Source organism: Tachyglossus aculeatus, chromosome 14, assembly GCF_015852505.1.
Source record: "Tachyglossus aculeatus isolate mTacAcu1 chromosome 14, mTacAcu1.pri, whole genome shotgun sequence".
Taxonomy (NCBI): domain Eukaryota; kingdom Metazoa; phylum Chordata; class Mammalia; order Monotremata; family Tachyglossidae; genus Tachyglossus; species Tachyglossus aculeatus.
In genome coordinates this window covers 1,056,561-1,075,944 of record NC_052079.1, presented here as the reverse complement: position 1 = coordinate 1,075,944, position 19,384 = coordinate 1,056,561, and the positions used below count along the sequence as shown (strand labels likewise).

General features: G+C 52.2%; 1 protein-coding gene across 1 annotated transcript in view; it reads left to right on the top strand.

The window, feature by feature from the left end:
- Positions 1 to 13,818: 13,818 nt before the first annotated feature.
- The window catches only part of ARID4A (AT-rich interaction domain 4A), a 58,724-nt gene continuing 53,158 nt past the window's right edge, over positions 13,819 to 19,384 (top strand). Inside the window, exons 1-3 of the mRNA XM_038756164.1 lie at positions 13,819 to 13,850; positions 14,209 to 14,268; positions 18,011 to 18,121. Of these exons, the coding sequence (XP_038612092.1) occupies positions 14,263 to 14,268; positions 18,011 to 18,121 (117 nt within the window). The 5' untranslated portion in view covers positions 13,819 to 13,850; positions 14,209 to 14,262. The remainder of the gene's footprint in view (positions 13,851 to 14,208; positions 14,269 to 18,010; positions 18,122 to 19,384) is intronic.

The following is a 19,384-nucleotide window of genomic DNA, read 5'->3' as shown; positions in this document are numbered from 1 at the left end:
TGCTGCTTCTCTGCTGCCAGGGTGGGCTTCCTCGGCCCACGCCCCATCCGTACCAGAGGCACGTGTCCCGTCCTTTGGATGGGCCCATTGGCAGCGGACACTTAGACGAGTCCCCTGAAAGTTTGGGGCCCGCCTGTCCGGACGGTGAGGTCAGTTCAGCATCCACAATGCCACCCCCAAGCCTGCTCGCTCCGCCCTGACTCCCATCGCTTTGGATTTAACCGAGGGCTGCCTAGGACAAAGGGCAACACTTGGAGTCTGTGAGAGGAACCGACGTGGAGGTGCCGCATCTCGGACCAAGACTCTCTTCTTCAGCCCCACCACCGACTGGCTGGTGGGGTGACCTTGGGCCAGTCACTTAACCTCCCTGGGCCCGAGTGCGGCAGAGATGGTTCTACTCCCGGATCTAGCCCTTCTTTTTTAGCACATATTAAGTGCTTAATAAATTGCCATCTCCCCCTTCCCCATCCCTCCACCTGCCCGGCGGATTCCTTGGGAAGGGCCGGGCGAGCCCGGGGCCGACGAGGCTAGACACGGCTGAGTTCTGTCACATCCCTGGTTGTGGTTTGGGGGGCTTCCCTCCACCCATCGAGGCGAGCGCTGGGACCCGGTCTCCAGGGAGCCCCCGGTACTCCCCGAGCCCACTGCCAGTGGGACACGCTCACGCCTGTGCTTCACATAGGCCGAACCGAAAATTCAGACCCTCCTCTACTCGTCCCCTTCAAAGAAACAATCGGCAAGTCCAGGCGGTCACGTTTTGAACAACAACAACAACAACAACAACAACCAACACGAACCACCCGTTATAACTCGGGTTGCTGAGGTCACCAAAGTTCAGGTGAGAGAGAGTGCAAAAACATTTTTTTTTTAAGAGAACCAGTTTCAATGTCAGTTTTGTCGTCACCACTTCCCGCTGGGACAGCTTGGCTGCTCCCCCGGAGATTTGGTGTGGGTTCGCTTTTTCTGTTCGACAGTGATTGGGGAGTAACAATGAGAAGTCCTGTCCTTTTGAGGACTGCCAAAGTACCAGACAACAGAAAACTCTCTGGACTCTCACCTATCGCCACAGTGAAATCACTAGCCCCGGTCCCCCTGCCCCCACTCCCCGAGCAACAGGGATCCTCTGTACCAGAACAGTCAAGCCCAGACTCCAGGAGTTCTTTCGGCACTGAACCCAAGTGGCTAATTTTGATACGTTTCAACTCCCTTAAAAGCGCTTCTGGTTAAAAAGCCTAAAAAGTCCATGTCGCGCCTGAAAAACTCGGGCCACCAGGCCCTGGGGAGATGGGGGAGGGAAGCTGTGCTGAGAAGGAAACCCACTTCGAAGGTCACGGCATTGATTCGTATGCCGATGAAACGGCAGGTTGTTTTTAACTTTTGAAAACTCCTTATCAAACATCCCTATACGATTTTCAAAATTAAAAAAAAAAAATTGTCCCACGTTCGTATTTTTATTTCAGTAATAAGACTTAAGCTCCCCACTCACAGAAAGCCTTATCGGAAGGAAGCAGGCTGACTAAGTCTGGAGTCATGCAAGTATCTGATCAAGAAGTAGCACCTAAGCAGGCTGGGGGAAAAAAAAATGACTTTCAAAAAAGAAACCTAAACACCGACAGAAAAAAACCCACAGGAGGAAACAAACGTACTTGCCATTTCGGAGCCCCGGCTACTACGCTTGGGCTGGCACGCTTCCTCAAAGGTCACCAGCTGGTGGTTCGGGAGGCCAAGTCTGACCGTGGGTGGGCTGTGCCAGCGCCGGGCAGCCCCAGCCAGGCTAACACCACGACCGGGGTGGGAGCGGTGGGGCAGGGATTGGGAGGGCGGGTGGTGAGGAGAGGCCTCCTCTTCCCTGGCACCCGTGGATCAGAAGGACTCTTGAAAATAAGAAGAGGTAGGTTGAGGCAGCTACCTCGGACTCCTTAAAATCATGCAAACCAAGACCAGCCGACCCGGCTCATCACCGACACACCTTGACCTGAGGACGGGGCCGGCAGAGGTAGTCTGAGGGGAAGTCAGCCCTTCCGCCCATACAAACCCACATATCTATTCTATTTATTTTATTTTGTTAGTATGTTCGGTTTTGTTCTCCGTCTCCCCCTTTTAGACTGTGAGCCCACTGTTGGGTAGGGACCGTCTCTATGTTGTCAACTTGTACTTCCCAAGTGCTTAGTACAGTGCTCTGCACACAGTAAGCGCTCAATAAATACGATTGATTGATTGACTGATCGGGGCCCAACGTGCTGTACCGCTGGACACTGGGTGTCACGACAAGTTTTCTGCCAACGCCGAGTTCTGTAAGAACATCCCCCCTCCCCTCCCGCCGCAATGGAGCGACACAGGTCACGTAGACATATACATTTTTTGGGGGGGGGGGGGGTACCAGGGAAGCCTTTAGGCTTTTCCAATCTATATACCCTCAGCGAGCCAGGATACCCTTCTCCAGACATCTCTGAGAAAGCTTCTCTTCTTAGTCCTTAAAAAAGGGGACAGAGAAAAGATGCTTTATTGAAGAGGAAACAAGTCTTCTTCCGAGCCCACGGCCAAACCCACTGTGACGTCCTGGCAGAAGTAAATGAGGCGGCGCTTTCTCGGCCTCTTTCTCCCAACGAGGCTCCCGTCGCTCCCACCCGCTCTGCGGAATCTCTCGGTATCTGTCCTTGAATCATCTATGGCAAGGTTCCAGGAGATCCCACCCCGACACTTGGCTAAAATCCCACTGCCGGAGTCCTTGTCCTCCCGCCACGACCTGAAGCAGTGTCTTGTAATCTTGGACGAAGTGAGGCAAGAGGCAGATTTTTTTTCTGAGCAACGAAGTGCCCGATCCGTCCCCTTCTGGGGGCTGTGCGGGACAGCCCTGGACCTTGTTTTTTATTTTTACTGTATTCTCCCCGGTTCCCAGTACAGAGTCCTGATAAAGGCCCCTGACCGAAGGGACAAGTGGGTGGGAGGCCAGAGTGAGAAGGGCAGCCCGCTGACGGACTGGCCGGGAGGGGGACGGGCACTTGGAGGACCCTGAACAAGGGTTAGATGGTAATGAGAAAGCTCTTTTAAAAACGGACCAAAAAACCTCTTCCTATCCACCTCCCTCCCCCCACTCCCCCCAAATCTCGCCAAAGCCTACGTGTTTGCTCTCCTTTCCCTGACCTATTGTGTGCAGTCATCTACCCCATTATCCTGAGACTGGTTCGAAGAGAGAAAAAAAAAAGACACAGGGATTTAGTTATTAACACTTTCCATGGCCTAATTTTTGGGAGGCAGGCAGACTTCACATTTAACTCACTCATTCAATCATATTTATTGAGCGCTTACTGTGTGCACAGCACTGTACTAAGCGCTTGGAAAGTACAATCTTCCAACAGATAGAGACGATCCCTACCCAACAACGGGCTCACAGTCTCTCTCCAGTTTTGGGTCTTTTAAAAGGAAGGAAGAATGGTCTTTGTTTATACTGTGCCCCCAGAACTACTTCCGCAAGCGAGTACAAACTCAACTTCCCCATTGTTTGGGCCTCTGAGGAACATATTTACTACCAATTATTTGTTTCTATTACCATCTGTCTCCCCCCTAGAGTGGAAGCTCGTTGTGGGCAGGGAACACTGCCAACTCTGCGGGACTGAACGGTGCTCTGCGCACACAGTAAGCGCTCAATAAATACCATCGATGAAGCAGCGTGGCTTAGCGGAAAGAGCCCGGGCTTGGGGGTCAGAGGTCGAGAGTTCTAATCCCAGCTCCGCCACTTGTCAGCTGGGTGACTTTGGGCTGGTCACTTAACTTCTCTGTGCCTCAGTTCCTTCATCTGCAAAATGGGGATGAAGACTGTGAGCCCCAGGTGGGACAATCTGCTAACCTTGTATCTACCCCAGCGCTCAGAACAGTGCTTGGCACATAGTAAGCGCTTAACAGATACCATCATCATCATCATTACCCAACGTAGAGACCCGTGACTCGTTCCCTCCTAGGGGACCTGCCGCAGGTACATACTGAAGCACTTTTTAAAAACCAGGATGAGCTTCCTCAACCAATCCGGCGAACAACCCACCCCTCAAACCACCTTCGCCTCGAGACCAAGAACGAGAAGGCTGGCTGCATCCGTCATTTTTTTTCAAGTAACAGTACAGGCTAGAGGATCGAGTAGAAGAGTCGCTGAAACCCGAACGCCAGAAGCGGGGAACGCTGGGTTCCGAGCGATCTTTTAAAAACTCGGGGTCACCGGCACAGAGAAACGTTAATGGCCGAGTTGCCTCGGCCATTACAGAATAGATATAGAATTATAGAATAGATAAAGAATAGAATATTCTATTTATTTTATTTTGTTAGTATGTCTGGTTTTGTTCTCTGTCTCCCCCTTTTAGACTGTGAGCCCACTGTTGGGTAGGGACTGTCTCTATATGTTGCCAACTTGTACTTCCCAAGCACTTAGTACAGTGCTCTGCACACAGTAAGCGCTCAATAAATATGATTGATGATGATGAAGTGACCTGCCTAAAGTCACACAGCTGACAAGTGGCGGAGCCGGGGTTTGAACCCATGACCTGTATATATGTATATATGTTTGTACATATTTATTACTCTATTTATTTATTTATTTAACTTGTACATATCTATTCTATTTATTTTATTTTGTTAGTATGTTTGGTTTTGTTCTCTGTCTCCCCCTTTTAGACTGTGAGCCCACTGTTGGGTAGGGACTGTCTCTATATGCTGCCAACTTGTACTTCCCAAGCGCTTAGTACAGTGCTCCACACACAGTAAGCACTCAATAAATACGACTGATTGATTGATTGATTGAGCGAGCAAGACGACCACGTCCCAAGCCAAATTTCTTGGCTTCCACTTACTAATGAAAAATACAACAGATCTCACCTCGAGAGATGGGGCCACCCACAAAGACGGACGAGAGAACGAACGCGGTCGGGGCTCCATTAGATTCCTACTCGGAGTGCGGTGGAGAGGCTGGGTTGGAACTGGAAAGACAAGATCCCTCTAGGAAGCGACTGGGCCCATTTCTAGCGACTGCCCTGGAGATCATCTAAGAAGAAGGGGGCACCATGGATGGAAAGCGTTGTAAGACTAAAACAGTAATGACTCCCGTGTTCACAAGATCTCTGCTCCACAAGCCTGCCGGTATGAATTTACACACACCCTTCAGACCACGGGCGAGCTAAAAATTGATGCGTGGGTACTTCAGGTGTTTCACAAACACTGTGGGTAACGAGTAAGCAAGACGAATCTTAAACTGTAAAATGAAGAAACTGGGCAATCCCATTTCCCTTTGCTAACAAAGTCTAGAGTCCTAACTCTCACAGCTAGGAAAAATCTAACCCACACCAGTAAGGCTGCACCTAAATATAAACGAAGAGCTTGCTACGAGCCATGCCTGCAAGTTGAACCTAGAAAGAGGAGAGCAGCCGGAGAAGCAGCACGGCCTAGTGGATACAGCACAGGCCTGGCAGTCCCAAGGACCTGGGGTTCTAATTCTGGCTTCTTCCACTTCTTGGCTGTGTGACCCTGGGCAAGTCACTTCACTTCTCTGGGCCTCAGTTACCTCAGCTGAAAAATGGGGATTATGACTGTGAGACATGGCCTATGTCCAACATGAGTAACTTGTACCTGCCCCAGCGCTTGGTACAGTGCCTGGCACATAGTAAACGCTTAACAAATACCATTATATATATTTTTTTTAAAAAGGACAACTGATAAAAGTAGTTGGCAGATACATTTCAAGAACTGTACTACAAAAATTACTGTATGTATGTATACTGAATCTCTCCCACCGATGTTACGTGAGAAATGGCCAAGGGGACAGATTGAAAATTCAGCACAAGAAGGGGTCCGAGGGCCCCCCGCCACCAAAAGTCCGCAGGTCGCTGGGGATCCGGTCTTGGCCTAGATCAGCCGACGAAGGAAAGCGGACGGGGACAGACGGCACGTGTCCGTACAATCTCACGGGGAACGGCAGCACCCAGCCAGAACCATCGCCATCTTTTAGACTGTGAGCTCGTTGTTGGGTAGGGACCGTCTCTATACGTTGCAGACTTGTACTTCCCAAGCGCTTAGTACGGTGCTCTGCACACAGTAAGCGCTCAATAAATACGATTGGATGAATGAATGAGTGAGGAGGCCGGATCAGAAAACCATTCCGTCATTTCACTCTCCTCCAAGGTGACTGGAGTCACCGAAACAGCATCACCTGAGCGGTCCAAGCGGCTTTTCAGTATCCTCCAAGGAGACGACCCAGAGAAGCTGGCCAGCGGAAACCGCATTGCGACTTTGGGCCGAGACCTCTAGGGATTGCACGGACAGAGTAGAGGGTACTGGGTTCTACTTAGCCATTCCCAGTCCTCCCGGCCGATTCCCAAATCTTCCAGCTCAAATGTTTCCCTGCAGCGCCACAAGACTACATACCGAGAAGAGAGTGCCAGAGTGGCAGCAGTAATTCAGGGGGAGAGGAAGGAGGCGGATTCACTTCTCTTAAAATTGGAAGCTCTTGCGTCGGCTTTCCAAAATACCGACATTTTTCTGAAAGGCAAATTAAGAACCTATTGACATTTTCAACGTCAAGCCCTCCGCTGATGCAGAACTCAGAGGATACCGGAGGCTAAGCATGCTGACAAAACATTCAAAACGAGCTCTTACAACTGTTAGCATTTTGGCTTTGTAAATTGCCAACTTGAGAGACAACCCTCTAACACTGCTGGAAGACAACCGTTGAGCCTCGTTCTCATAACTGGGTGGGGTTTTTTCCCCCCTTCCAACGATGCCTAAAAATACGTGCCAGTGAAAATTTGCCTTTTCTTTTATTCACAAGTTGGACTTTCAATTCAAAATAAAATTCTGTCCAGGACGCCACTGTTTAAAAAGTGCCTAGCGAGGTCTACCTGCCGGATGTTATACAGGCTCTTCAGCTGTCAAAAAGAAACGGCCCTTTTGATCAGAAACCAAATGTAACGCTTAGAGCACCAAACGAGTGATTTTGAAAACTATAATCACACGGATGAAACACCACGTCTCTTTCGTACTTCAAACAAGACAAAGGTGTGCGTAACCAAAATGAGGTCTTTTGGGGTTTTTTCCCCAGTTATTCAAGTAACTAACTCTCTAAGTAATTTGTGTTTGGCGCTTTGGGCGGGTTGATGGGTGCACTATTGGGCCCTGGGCAGCCCCGGGACTTTGGCACACAGTTCAGAAGGCGGTCCAGAGTTCGGAGGCAAGAAGTCCTCCAAAGCCAACAGATGGGAGAAGTGGCAAAAGAAACAAGGGTCGAATCCCTTCCGGCTCTCCGACCACCAGGCCATTCAACACCTACTACATCATTGCTACTCTGCCGCAAAACTGAATTTGGCAAGAGCTGGAAGAAAAACAACAAAACAAAAAACTCAGCAAGAAAAATCCCTACAAGAGATCCCAAAGAACACTCATTTCCCCTGGGGGAACACTGAATAGTAGGGTTTCACAAATCTGGCATTTTCCCATGCCGTCCGAATCCAATTTTCTTATGACGGAAGACACGACACAAGAGAGACCAGTAATCGGAAGTAACGACGAGGCAGAGGGCAACGTCGTCTCCGCAAAAACGCTCCTGCGCCTGGACACGAGAGCCGAGGCTCTTTGGGAGATGAGCTTCCGTCCAAGCTTCCATTACCAAATGACAGAGCCTGCCGTAAGTGGTCATTACTGAGAGGTGACCAGCTAACCCCGACTTGGTTTCCCTTGGCGCCATCCAAGACCCTGAGACCCGTGAGAAGACAACGTCTTGTCGGGGGGGGCACCGACCGTGGGTTCGAAGATGACGCCGCTGATGGCAAGCTTGTAGCCACGGGCCCCTTGCCGCCCCTTTTCCAAGAAAATACAGCTTTTCGGGCCCCTCGCTCTTTGGGGCCAGTTTTGCTCAGATGTCGGTGGGCCACAGGCCCGAGGAGCTGCCTGCGCGGTAGAAGCGATGGGGTGCCCGGGGGCCGGCCGCCCCCGGCCCGGCACCGGCTGATGATGCTGCTCAGTGGGGCCGGTGGGTACAGAATTGAGCCTCCTCCAGGCAGCGGTGCCCAGCTTACCGGGAGCACGGCTTCCACTCTTTTCTAAGGCCATCTGCTTCGGCATGGGGAGTTTTGGCCACTTCCTTTCAAAATAATAATAATAATAATAATGGCATTTATTAAGCGCTTACTGTGTGCAAAGCACTGTTCTAAGCGCTGGGGAGGTTACATGGTGATCAGGTTGTCCCACGGGGGGCTCACAGTCTTCATCCCCATTTTCCAGATGAGGGAACTGAGGCACAGAGAAGTGAAGAGACTTGCCCAAAGTCACACAGCTGACAAGCGGCGGAGCTGGGATTTGAACCCATGACCTCTGACTCCAAAGCCCGGGCTTTTTCCACTGAGCCACCCTGCTTCTCAAAAACCAGGGGAGAGACCAAAAACAAGCCATGAAGACAAAGTACATCCGGAGCAACAAAAAACGACGGTGGTGTGACCCACAACTAGGCAGACGGGAGCCGGGGAAGGCCCGGGGCACCACAGCCAAGCATCGGCAGGGCTGGGCAGCACCGTGGACACTTTGACCTCGGGCAGATTGGGGAGGAACTGCTCCCAGCAACGTCCCCATGGACAGAGACCTCCGGTGCCCGTCTCCGCGAGCCAGTCCCCTCAGGGACACGCGGCCTCTCGCACCTGGGGCGGCAGACGGCGGCTCCTCCTAGTTTAGGGGGACTCAAGGGAAGAAACTCCAGGGCGGTCTGGACAGAGAAACGTTGGGTCCCAGACCGTACAACAATCAGCCACACCTGCTGCGGAGGGGGAAGGAGGGAAAGAAGAGTGCAGGGAGCACAAGGCTCTCCGACCACCAGGCCATTCAACACCTACTACATCATTGCTACTGTGCCGCAAAACTGAATTTGGCAAGAGCTGGAAGAAAAACCAACAAAAACAAAACAAAAAACTCAGCAAGGATGCCAGGAGGGCAGTGGAAAGATCACGCTGAGGACTGTCGGTCAAAAATATTTACTGAGCGCTGTACCAAGCTCTTGGGAGAGTACAATATGAAAATAAACAGACACATTCCTTGTCCACAACAAGCTTAGGGAGAAGCAGCGCGGTTTAGTGGATAGACACGGGCTTCGGAGTCAGAGGTCGTGGGTTCTAATCCCCCCTCTGCCATTTGTCAGCTGTGTGACTCTGGGCAAGTCACAACTTCTCTGTGCCTCAGTTACCTCTTCTGTAAATTGGGGAGGAAAACTGGGCCCCACAGGGGAGAACCTGATGACTTTGCATCAGTGCTTGGTGCATAGTAAGCTCTTAAATACCATCATTATTAGACTCACGAGAACATGGGGCTGCAGAAAAATGGTCGCAGGTTAGCGATGTTGGCAGCGCACCCAGAGGGCTTCCCACGGGGCAACGAGCCCTTAAGAGTCAAGAGAGTCTCACTACGTGAGTGACATCTTTTTTAAGCTCCGCTTCGCCTGCCCTGGAAAAATTAAAAAGTTTCCCTTCCTCAAGCCCCTTCTCAACCAAGTTTACAGAAGGTTCAGCTTCACTTAATGTCAAGTTCCCCACGACAGAGGGGCCCAGAGCCCTGGATTACTGCCTGACATTTAAGCCAGGCACCTGGGAGACAGACTATTCACTTCTTTGGACTATCTATAGACCATTATGGCATACACCACCTATGTGCTGAAAGACAGTCCGCGACGGGGCAGGCCACTACTCCCCTGAAGGAACGAATACTCCCACCCCCTCAAAAGGGCGGAACTCACTTACACCAGAGACTCTTTAGGCCCTGGGCAAGTTGAGCCTATGCGTTTTTAAGTACCTAGGCCCCATCCAAGTGGTTCACCGAAAAAACCATACGGGCAGAAATCAACTGAAAATTTTCTTTCCTGGATTCTGTACGCCATTTGAGCGCCACGAGGCCAATTCAATCTCCCTTGAGAACTGAACACCCTTCCGACGCCTAGGCTTTCAAATGCGCTGCTTCCCTTGACGGCTAAAATGCCAGGTCAAAAACCTGATGTCCCTGAGACACCTCTAGGCTTTTCGAAGTCTTAAATCTGGTCTGTGTTTTGCTCGGCTTCCAATAGATCCACCAGTGGTACCTACTGAGCACTTCCTATGTGCAGTATGAGCACTGTACTAAGCGCTTGAGATTCATTCACTCTCACACTGAGAAGCAGCACGGCGCAGCAGATAGAGCCTGGGCATCAGGTCATGGGTTCTAATCTCAGCTCCGCCACTTGTCTGCTGGGTGACCTTGGGCAAGCCGCTTTACTTCTCTGGACCTCAGGGACCTCATCAGAATGAAATGGAAGCAGCTTCTCTAAGCACTGCTTAGAGAAGCAGTGTGGCTCAGTGGAAAAGAGCACGGGCTTTGGAGTCAGAGGTCATGGGTTCAAACCCTGGCTCCGCCAATTGTCAGCTGTGTGACTTTGGGCAAGTCACTTCACTTCTCTGTGCCTCAGTTACCTCATCTGTAAAATGGGGATTAAGACTGTGAGCCCCAAGTGGGACAACCTGATCACCTTGTAACCTCCCCAGTGCTTAGAACAGTGCTTTGCACATAGTAAGCGCTTAATAAATGCCATTATAAAAAAAAAAAAAATGGGGACTGAGACTGGGTTTAACAAATAACATCATCATTACCACCTCACCTGTAAAATGGGGCGTTAAGAACGTAAGCCCCATGTGGGACAACCCAATTACCTTGTACCTACCCAAGAGAAGCAGCACGGCCTAATGGAAAGAGCCCAGGCTTGCGAGTCAGAGGTCGTGGCTTCTAATCCCGGCTCCGCCACTTGTCAGCTGGGTGACTTGGGCAAGTCACTTCACTTCTCTGGGCCTCAGTTCCCTCATCTGTAAAATGGGGATTAAGACTGTGAGCCCCATGTGGGACAACTTGATCACCTTGTATCCACCCCCAGCGCTTAGAACAGTGCTCTGCACATAATAAGCACTTAACAAATGCCATTAATATTATTATTATTATTACTAAGCGCTTGGGAAGTACAAGTTGGCAACACATAGAGGCGGTCCCTACCCAACAGTGGGCTCACAGTCTGGAAGGGGGATGAAGACTGTGAGCCCCCCGTGGGCCCACCTGATCACCTTGTCTAGACCATGAGCCCGCTGTTGGGTAGGGACTGTCTCTATGTATTGCCGACTTGTACTTCCCAAGCGCTTAGTACAGTGCTCTGCACACAGTAAGCGCTCAATAAATACGATTGATTGATTGATTGTTAACTTCCCGGGTGCTTAGAACAGTGCTTGGCACGTAGTAAGCGCTTCATAAATGCTCTCGTCATCCTTCTGATCTCAAGGGGAAGCAGCGTGGCTCAGTGGAAAGAGCCCGGGCTTTGGAGTCAGAGTTCATGGGTTCGAATCCCGGCTCTGCCAACTGTCAGCTGGGTGACTCTGGGCAAGTCACTTCACTTCTCAGTGGAAAGAGCCCGGGTTTTGGAGTCAGAGGTCATGGGTTCAAATCCCAGCTCCACCACTTGTCAACTGTGACTTTGGGCAAGTCACTTCACTTCTCTGGGCCTCAGTTCCCTCATCTGTAAAAATGGGGATTAAGACTGTGAGCCCCACGTGGGACAACCTGATCACCTCGCATCTACCCCAGCGCTTAGAACAGTGCTTTGCACATAGTAAGCGCTTAACAAATGCCATCATTATTATTATTATTATTATTCTCTGTGCCTCAGTTCCCTCATCTGTAAAATAGGGATTAAGACTGTGAGCCCCCTGTGGGACAACCTGATTGCCTTGTAACCTCCCCAGCGCTTAGAACAGTGCTTTGCACATAGTAAGCGCTTAATAAATACGATTGATGATGATGATGATATATATATATTTGTACAGATTTATTACTCTATTACTTGTACATATTTATTATTCATTTTGTTAATGATGTGCATTTAGCTTTATTTCTATTTGTTCTAATGACTTGACTCCTGCCCACACGTTTTGTTCTGTGGTCCGTCTCCCCCTTCTAGGCTGTGAGCCCGTTGTTGGGTAGGGACCGTCTCTTTATGTTACCGACTTGTACTTCCCAAGCACTCAGTACAGTGCTCTGCACACGGTAAGCGCTCAGTAAATACTAATGAATGAATGAATGAATAAATGCCATTATAGAAAAAAAAGGGGCGCCTTCGAAAGTTTGGTCAAGGGTGGCGGCAGGCCGGAAGTGGGCCTGACTCACTCTCAGTCGGGAGATGGAAGCGACGCAAGAAGCGACCTTCTTACCTCCTTCCCTTCCCCACAGCACCTGTATATATGTATATATGTTTGTACATATTTATTACTCTATTTATTTATTTTACTTGTACATATCTATTCTATTTATTTTATTTCGTTAGTATGTTTGGTTTTGTTCTCCGTCTCCCCCTTTTAGACTGTGAGCCCACTGTTGGGTAGGGACTGTCTCTATGTGTTGCCAGCTTGTACTTCCCAAGCGCTTGGTACAGTGCTCTGCACAGAGTAAGCGCTCAATAAATACGATTGATTGATTGATTATCGCCCGGTCCGATGGAAATACATATTTGTTACTCTATTTATTTATTTATTTTACTTGCACATATCCATTCTATTTATTTTATTTTGTTAGTATGTTTGGTTTTTTTTTTTCTCTGCCTCCCCCTTTTAGACTGTGAGCCCACTGTTGGGTAGGGGCCGTCTCTATATGTTGCCAACTTAGACTTCCCAAGCGCTTAGTACGGTGCTCTGCACAGAGTGAGCGCTCAATAAATACGATTGATTGATTGACTATCGCCCGGTCCGATGGAAATACATACTTGTTACTCTATTTATTTATTTTACTTGTCCCTATCTATTCTATTTATTTTATTTTGTTAGTATGTTTGGTTTTGTTCTCCGTCTCCCCCTTTTAGACTGCGAGCCCACTGTTGGGTAGGGACCGTCTCTCTATGTTGCCAACTTGGACTTCCCAAGCGCTTAGTCCAGTGCTCTGCACACAGTAAGCGCTCAATAAATACGATTGATGATGATGATGATGATGCTGATGAAGGGAGGGCCTGCTGTAGTGTCCCCGCCCCCTTCGGTGGTGCCCCCTCCCCCTTTCTCCTCAGCCTGAGGGGGGCACTTACGCCGCCATGGCCGCCGGCCCTTCACTTCCGGTTTGGAGGCCGCCGCCGCGGTGACGCCATCCCGCCGGGCCCCGGCCGCCGCCACCCCGCCGGGGGCCGCTTCGGCTCCCTCGGCCGCGTCCGTCCGGACCCCCGGGAGGTCCCGAGCCGGTCCCGGGCCCGCTCCCCGGCCTCCCCGGCCATCAAATGGGCCGGGACCGCCGCCACCGCCGCCCAGACAAAATGGCGCCGGGGGGCCGAGCCTGGCGCAGGCGCCTTGGCGTAGCGCCGCCCTCCATCCCCGTCGGCCGCTCGGGGTCCCCCCCCCCCTCCGCCAATCCTCGAGCCGGGCCGCTCTTCCCGCCCCCCCGCTCCGGCTCCGCCAATCGGCGCCCGGCGCCCCCGCGCCCGCAGCCGCCCCGGCCAATCCGCGGGCGGGGCGCGCCCATCCCGCCAATGGCGCGGCCGGGGCCGGGGCCTCCAATGGGGAGGGGGCGGCTCCGCACCTGCCGCTGCCGCCGCCAATGGGGCGCCGGCGGGCGGGGGCGCCCCCAGCCAATGGGGGAGGCGGGCGGCCGGAGCCAATGGGGAGCGCGGGCGGCCGGTCGGGCGTCACGGGGGGCCAATGGGAGGCGGCGGGGGAGGGAGGCTGCTCAACAGCTTGTTATTCGGCGGGGCGGGACGGGACCGGACGGGACGGACGGACGGGACGGGACGGGACGGGACGGGGGCGCGCGCGGCGGCGGGACGGCCACGGGCGCGCGCTTCGCCGCAATCGGTAAGCCTGCCCGGAGGAGGAGGAGGAGGAGGAGCGGCGGGGGCGTCGCTCAAGTTCCCCCCTCCCGCCCCGTCGGGGCCCAAAGTTGCGGGGGCGTCGCGCTGCCGTCCCCGTCCCCGGTCGGGGGGCTTCCCGCCGCCGGAGCCGCAGCAATGGCGCCCTGACACTCCGCCACCCGCAGCGGGGGAGGGAGGGGGCACCGCCGCCGCCGCCGCCGCCGGAACCCCCTCACCCCGGTCACCCCGGCCACCCCAATTATTAGCATTACCGTCCTCTCCCCATCCCAACCCCGGCCTGTTGCGGTGACTGTGTGTGTCTCTCTGTCTGTGTGTGTGTTTGTGTGCGTGCCCGCCCCCAGCCGCGGGGGAGATCGCCCTCTCCGGAGCTGGAGCCCCTCCAGGCCTCGCCGAAGATGAAGGTACCGGTGGGAGGCCGGAGGGAGGGGACGGGGACCCAAGGGCGGGGGGTGGGGGGGGGAGGCTGGCCGGCCTCTGTGTCTGGGGAGGGGGCTGCATGTGCACAACGGGCGTGGGAGTGGGGGGGTGGGGGGGCTGGACCGCCCGGACCGGCCCCTCTCCCCTCTGGCTAAGGCTGAGGCTTCCTGGGTCTCCACCAAACACGGACCCCCTCCCCAATCTCCCAGAGGCTTCCTGGGGCCTCCCACCAAACACAGACCCCCTCCCCAATCTCCCAGAGGCTTCCTGGGGCCTCCCACCAAACACGGACCCCCTCCCTGATCTCCCAGAGGCTTCCTGGGGCCTCCCACCAAACACGGATCCCCTCCCCGATCTCCCAGAGGCGTCCTGGGGCCTCCCACCAAACACGGACCCCCTCCCCGATCTCCCAGAGGCTTCCTGGGGCCTCCCACCAAACACGGATCCCCTCCCCAATCTCCCAGAGGCTTCCTGGGGCCTCCAACCAAACACAGATTCCCTCCCCAATCTCCCAGAGGCGTCCTGGGGCCTCCCACCAAACACGGATCCCCTCCCCGATCTCCCAGAGGCTTCCTGGGGTCTCCCACCAAACACAGACTCCCTCCCCAATCTCCCAGAGGCTTCCTGGGGTCTCCCACCAAACACAGACCCCCTCCCCAATCTCCCAGAGGCGTCCTGGGGCCTCCCACCAAACACAGACCCCCCTCCCCAATCTCCCAGAGGCGTTCTGGGGCCTCCCACCAAACACAGACCCCCTCCCCAATCTCCCAGAGGCATCCTGGGGCCTCCCACCAAACACAGACCCCCTCCCCAATCTCCCAGAGGCTTCCTGGGTCTCCCACCAAACACAGACCCCCTCCCCAATCTCCTAGAGGCTTCCTGGGGCCTCCCACCAAATACAGATTCCCTCCCCAATCTCCCAGAGGCTTCCTGGGGCCTCCCACCAAACACAGACCCCCTCCCCAATCTCCCAGAGGCTTCCTGGGTCTCCCACCAAACACAGACCCCCTCCCCAATCTCCTAGAGGCTTCCTGGGGCCTCCCACCAAATACAGATTCCCTCCCCAATCTCCCAGAGGCTTCCTGGGGTCTCCCACCAAACACGGACCCCCTCCCCAATCTCCCAGAGGCTTCCTGGGGTCTCCCACCAAACACAGACCCCCCTCCCCAATCCCCCAGAGGCTTCCTGGGTTTCCCACCAAACACAGACCCCCTCCCCAATCTCCCAGAGGCTTCCTGGCGTCTCCCACCAAACACGGATCCCCTCCCCAGTCTCCCAGAGGCTTCCTGGGGCCTCCCACCAAATACAGACCCCTTTCCCAATCTCCCAGAGATTTCCTGGGTCTCCCACCAAACACAGACCCCCCTCCCCAATCTCCCAGAGGCTTCCTGGGACCTTCCCCCAAACACAGACCCCCTCCCCAATCTCCCAGAGGCTTCCTGGGGTCTCCCACCAAACACAGACCCCCTCCCAAATCTTCCAGAGGCTTCCTGGGGTCTCCCACCAAACACAGACTCCCTCCCCAATCTCCCAGAGGCTTCCTGGGTCTCCACCAAACACAGACCCCCCTCCCCAATCCCCCAGAGGCTTCCTGGGTTTCCCACCAAACACAGACCCCCTCCCCAATCTCCCAGAGGCTTTCTGGGGTCTCCCACCAAACACAGACCCCCTCCCCAATCTCCCAGCACATGTCCAGAGGAGCCCAAAGTGTCAGCAAGGTGCCCTGCCTGGCCCCAAGTCGCCCCCCTGGGCCGCCCTGTCCCCCACCACCTCCCCCGTTGGCACCGGCCTTTGGAGATGTCCGCTTTTGTCCTGCCGATTCCGACTCCCAGCGGCTGAGTTTTCCACACTCCTGACTGGGAGCGACGCTTCATCCGCTGCAGAGCAAGGAGAGGAGATGGACGGGCACAAGGCTCGCTCAGCGCCACTCCGGGCACGCACGCCACAAAAATACCCAGGCGGAGCTGAAGCGAGAGGGCTGCTTTCCTTCTGAGTTGAAACGCGTTCCCGTCTTGGAGACCAACCGACTCTCACAAAGAATCCTCTACGCGGAGAACGTTTAGGATATAAATGCCCTGGTATTTTCAGGAAGGCCGTACCATTTTGGACTGGGGGTTTTTACAGGTTAAAAATCACTTCTCTGGCTTGTTTCCGCTCCTCGGCTTCTTCGAAGAAAGTAATTCTCCACCGACTTCCCATTGTTTGCTCCAACTCAAAATAAGTAACTTTACCAGGCAATTCTGATTTGTTCATTGTTTTGATCTACTACACTTTCTGTCATTTTGTAATATCCTAAGAGTCCTAAACTCTTGATGATAGAGCAGATTTGGCGACAAACGCACTGTGATAAGATCAGACAAAAAAAGAGAGTCAAGAACAGCAACTTCACATATTTAACAAGAACCGAGCTGATGTCTTTTTATTTTAAAAGCTTTCGGCTGTCTTCCTGAAAGACCACGACGGTCATCTAGCGTTTTTATGGGACTGGCACCTGGGCAAAGTTATTTAACCGACAGATTACCACTTGGTAAAATGAGAAATCACTTCTGTGGTTTGTAGTAGTTTAACCGCTTAAAATATAGACAGAGCTCCTGTCCCCCTGAGTTTAGCGGGTTGAACTAAGACTCAACGTCAATGTGACACACCATTCCATGAGATTAGTATGGTGGAGTGAGTTGTTTCTCCCCCCCGGAAAAGTTTACTTTTATACCTAATTGCTTCCTCCTACCAGTAATTTATTTTAGTGTCTCTCTCCTCTGCTCCATTGTAACTTTCTTGAGGGCAGGGGTCATGTGTACTAAACTATATCTTCCTCTCTCAAGTGCTTAATACAATGATCTGCACAGAGTAAGCACTTTATAGATTGTCTTTTAAAAAACAGAGTTTCTATTTTAAGCTTGATAGAGGTTGAAGCCGGTTACTAGTCAGTGCCTCAAAATCATCAGCTCATTTCTCATTAACTGAGTGAAGTTGCTGTTCCTGTCCCTCTTGTTGGGTTCTTTTTGGTTTTGTTTGGTTTCACCTTTCCATAATGTATCTGTCGCCAACCCTCTCTCCCCCTTTATTTGTACAATGTGAGCCCTTTAGGGGTCAGGGAGTATATCAGTGTAATTTTTCTCGCACTTGGTAGAGTGCTTTGGATATCAGTAATACCTGATGCTATTACTACTACAATATCCAGCTTGTCTGAAGTTCCATATTCACTAGAAATAACGCTTCTTCACAGACTGACCTGATACTCTGCATTTCTTCTTGGTTCTGTTACACTGTATCCACGTTGATGGGCACACTTCAGTCTGAAAGTGTTTCCCTATCCGTTTTAAAGCAACAGTCGCTAGGTTTCTCAGTTTGAAGAAAAAAGCGTATAAGAAACTGTGAAGGGTGAGGCGTGAAAGGTACATATTTAGGTATTTTACATTTTTGGTATTTTACAATAGCTTAGAAGACGCTGTAGCGTTCTCGTTTGCTGAGGCTGTTGAATAACGAGTCTGGCTGAGAACGAAGCTCAGAGTGGACTGCCCCAGTTATCCTCGTTGTAAAACGGTCAACTCCAATAATTCTCTTCTGACTCTGCCTCTCTTTCCACGGGGTTTTGGGTCATTCGGTACAGGGTTTGCTGTCGAAGCCCGTTTCTGGCCTGTGCTGCTCGTAAATAGGACGATCTGGTAAATGTGATTGGTCTGTACGAGTAGATAACGTTTTTCAGCTGTGCCTTGGCTCTTTCAGGCAGCGGAAGAACCTGCTTACCTGACTGTGGGGACGGACGTCAGTGCCAAATACCGGGGGGCTTTCTGCGAGGCCAAGATCAAGACGGTGAAGAGGCTGGTGAAAGTCAAGGTAGAGTTTCCCGACCTGTCCGGGTCAGGAGCGGTTCCCCGGAGCGGACGAGATAGCTCCATTAGGTTACTCTAGGGAGGACCGACCCGAAAGGCCGTTTGAAAAACCAGCGGACCGTGGTGAAAAGTGAAAAATAGGGGCGATTTCCGTGGAAAAACCTGAAGTACCTTTTGTTCTGTATCCTTACGTGGGTCTCCGGTCTCATCTGTTGGGATGCAGATTTTTTTTTTTTCGTTTTAAAACCCCAGGCCGTTATTTTCCAAAATGTACTGCTCCTACTACTGCTTTTGAAAATGATCATCGTTTGCCCAATAAGCAGTTTGATACCTCACAAAGAGAGTGGTGGAAATAGTAAAACTCTAAATCAAAGGCAGTAATTTCAGTAATAAAGAGCAAGAGGAGCAGGGGAGGGTGTGAGGTTCCCTTGACTTCAGAAATCCCTATTTCAGAAGAGAGCGCCCTGTGTGAATTTTATCTGCCGAATTTTCCTTTGGACAGCGACTAGGGCAGATAACATTTGGTAAACTACAGGGTTGAAAAAGTGGCTCTGGATGGGCCTTCAAAGTGGAGTTTTGGAGGGTCAGAATTGAATAATCTCTCAATTTCCCATCCTGCTTGGCTTGGCTTTTCAGTTTTTGCTTGTTTGTAGCCAGTCAGTCATAATTATTGAGTGCTTACTGTGTGCAGAGCACTGGACTAAGCGCCGGGGAGAGTACAGTACAATATAGCAGACACATTCCCTGCCCACAACAAGCTTCCAGTCTAGAGGAGGAAGCAGACATTAATATAAATAAATGACAGAAGTATACATAAGTGCCGTGGCGCTGGGAGGGGAAATGAAAAAAGGGGGTAAGTCAAGGAGGCGCCGAAGGCAATGGAAAAAGACGAAAGGACGGCTAAGTCAGGGAAGGCCTCTTGGAGGAGATGGGCCTTCAGTAAGGCTCTGAAGGTGGGGAGAGTAATCTTCTGTCAGAGACGAGGAGGGAGGGCGTTCCAAGGGGGCAAGAGCCAGACTTAGGTGAGAACTGTGCAACACCGAACACTCTGAGGTACACAACGGTCTATCTAGCAGGCATATGTTGCCAACTTGTACTTCCCAAGCGCTTAGTACAGTGCTCTGCACACAGTAAGCGCTCAATAAATACGATTGATGATGCTGATGATATCAAAGTGGCACCTGAGGTCTAGGTTTCCTCCACAGGAGACCAGCTTCGAGGCTCTGCAAAACACTGGGCTTCTCATTTGGTAGTTTTGCCCTCGGCT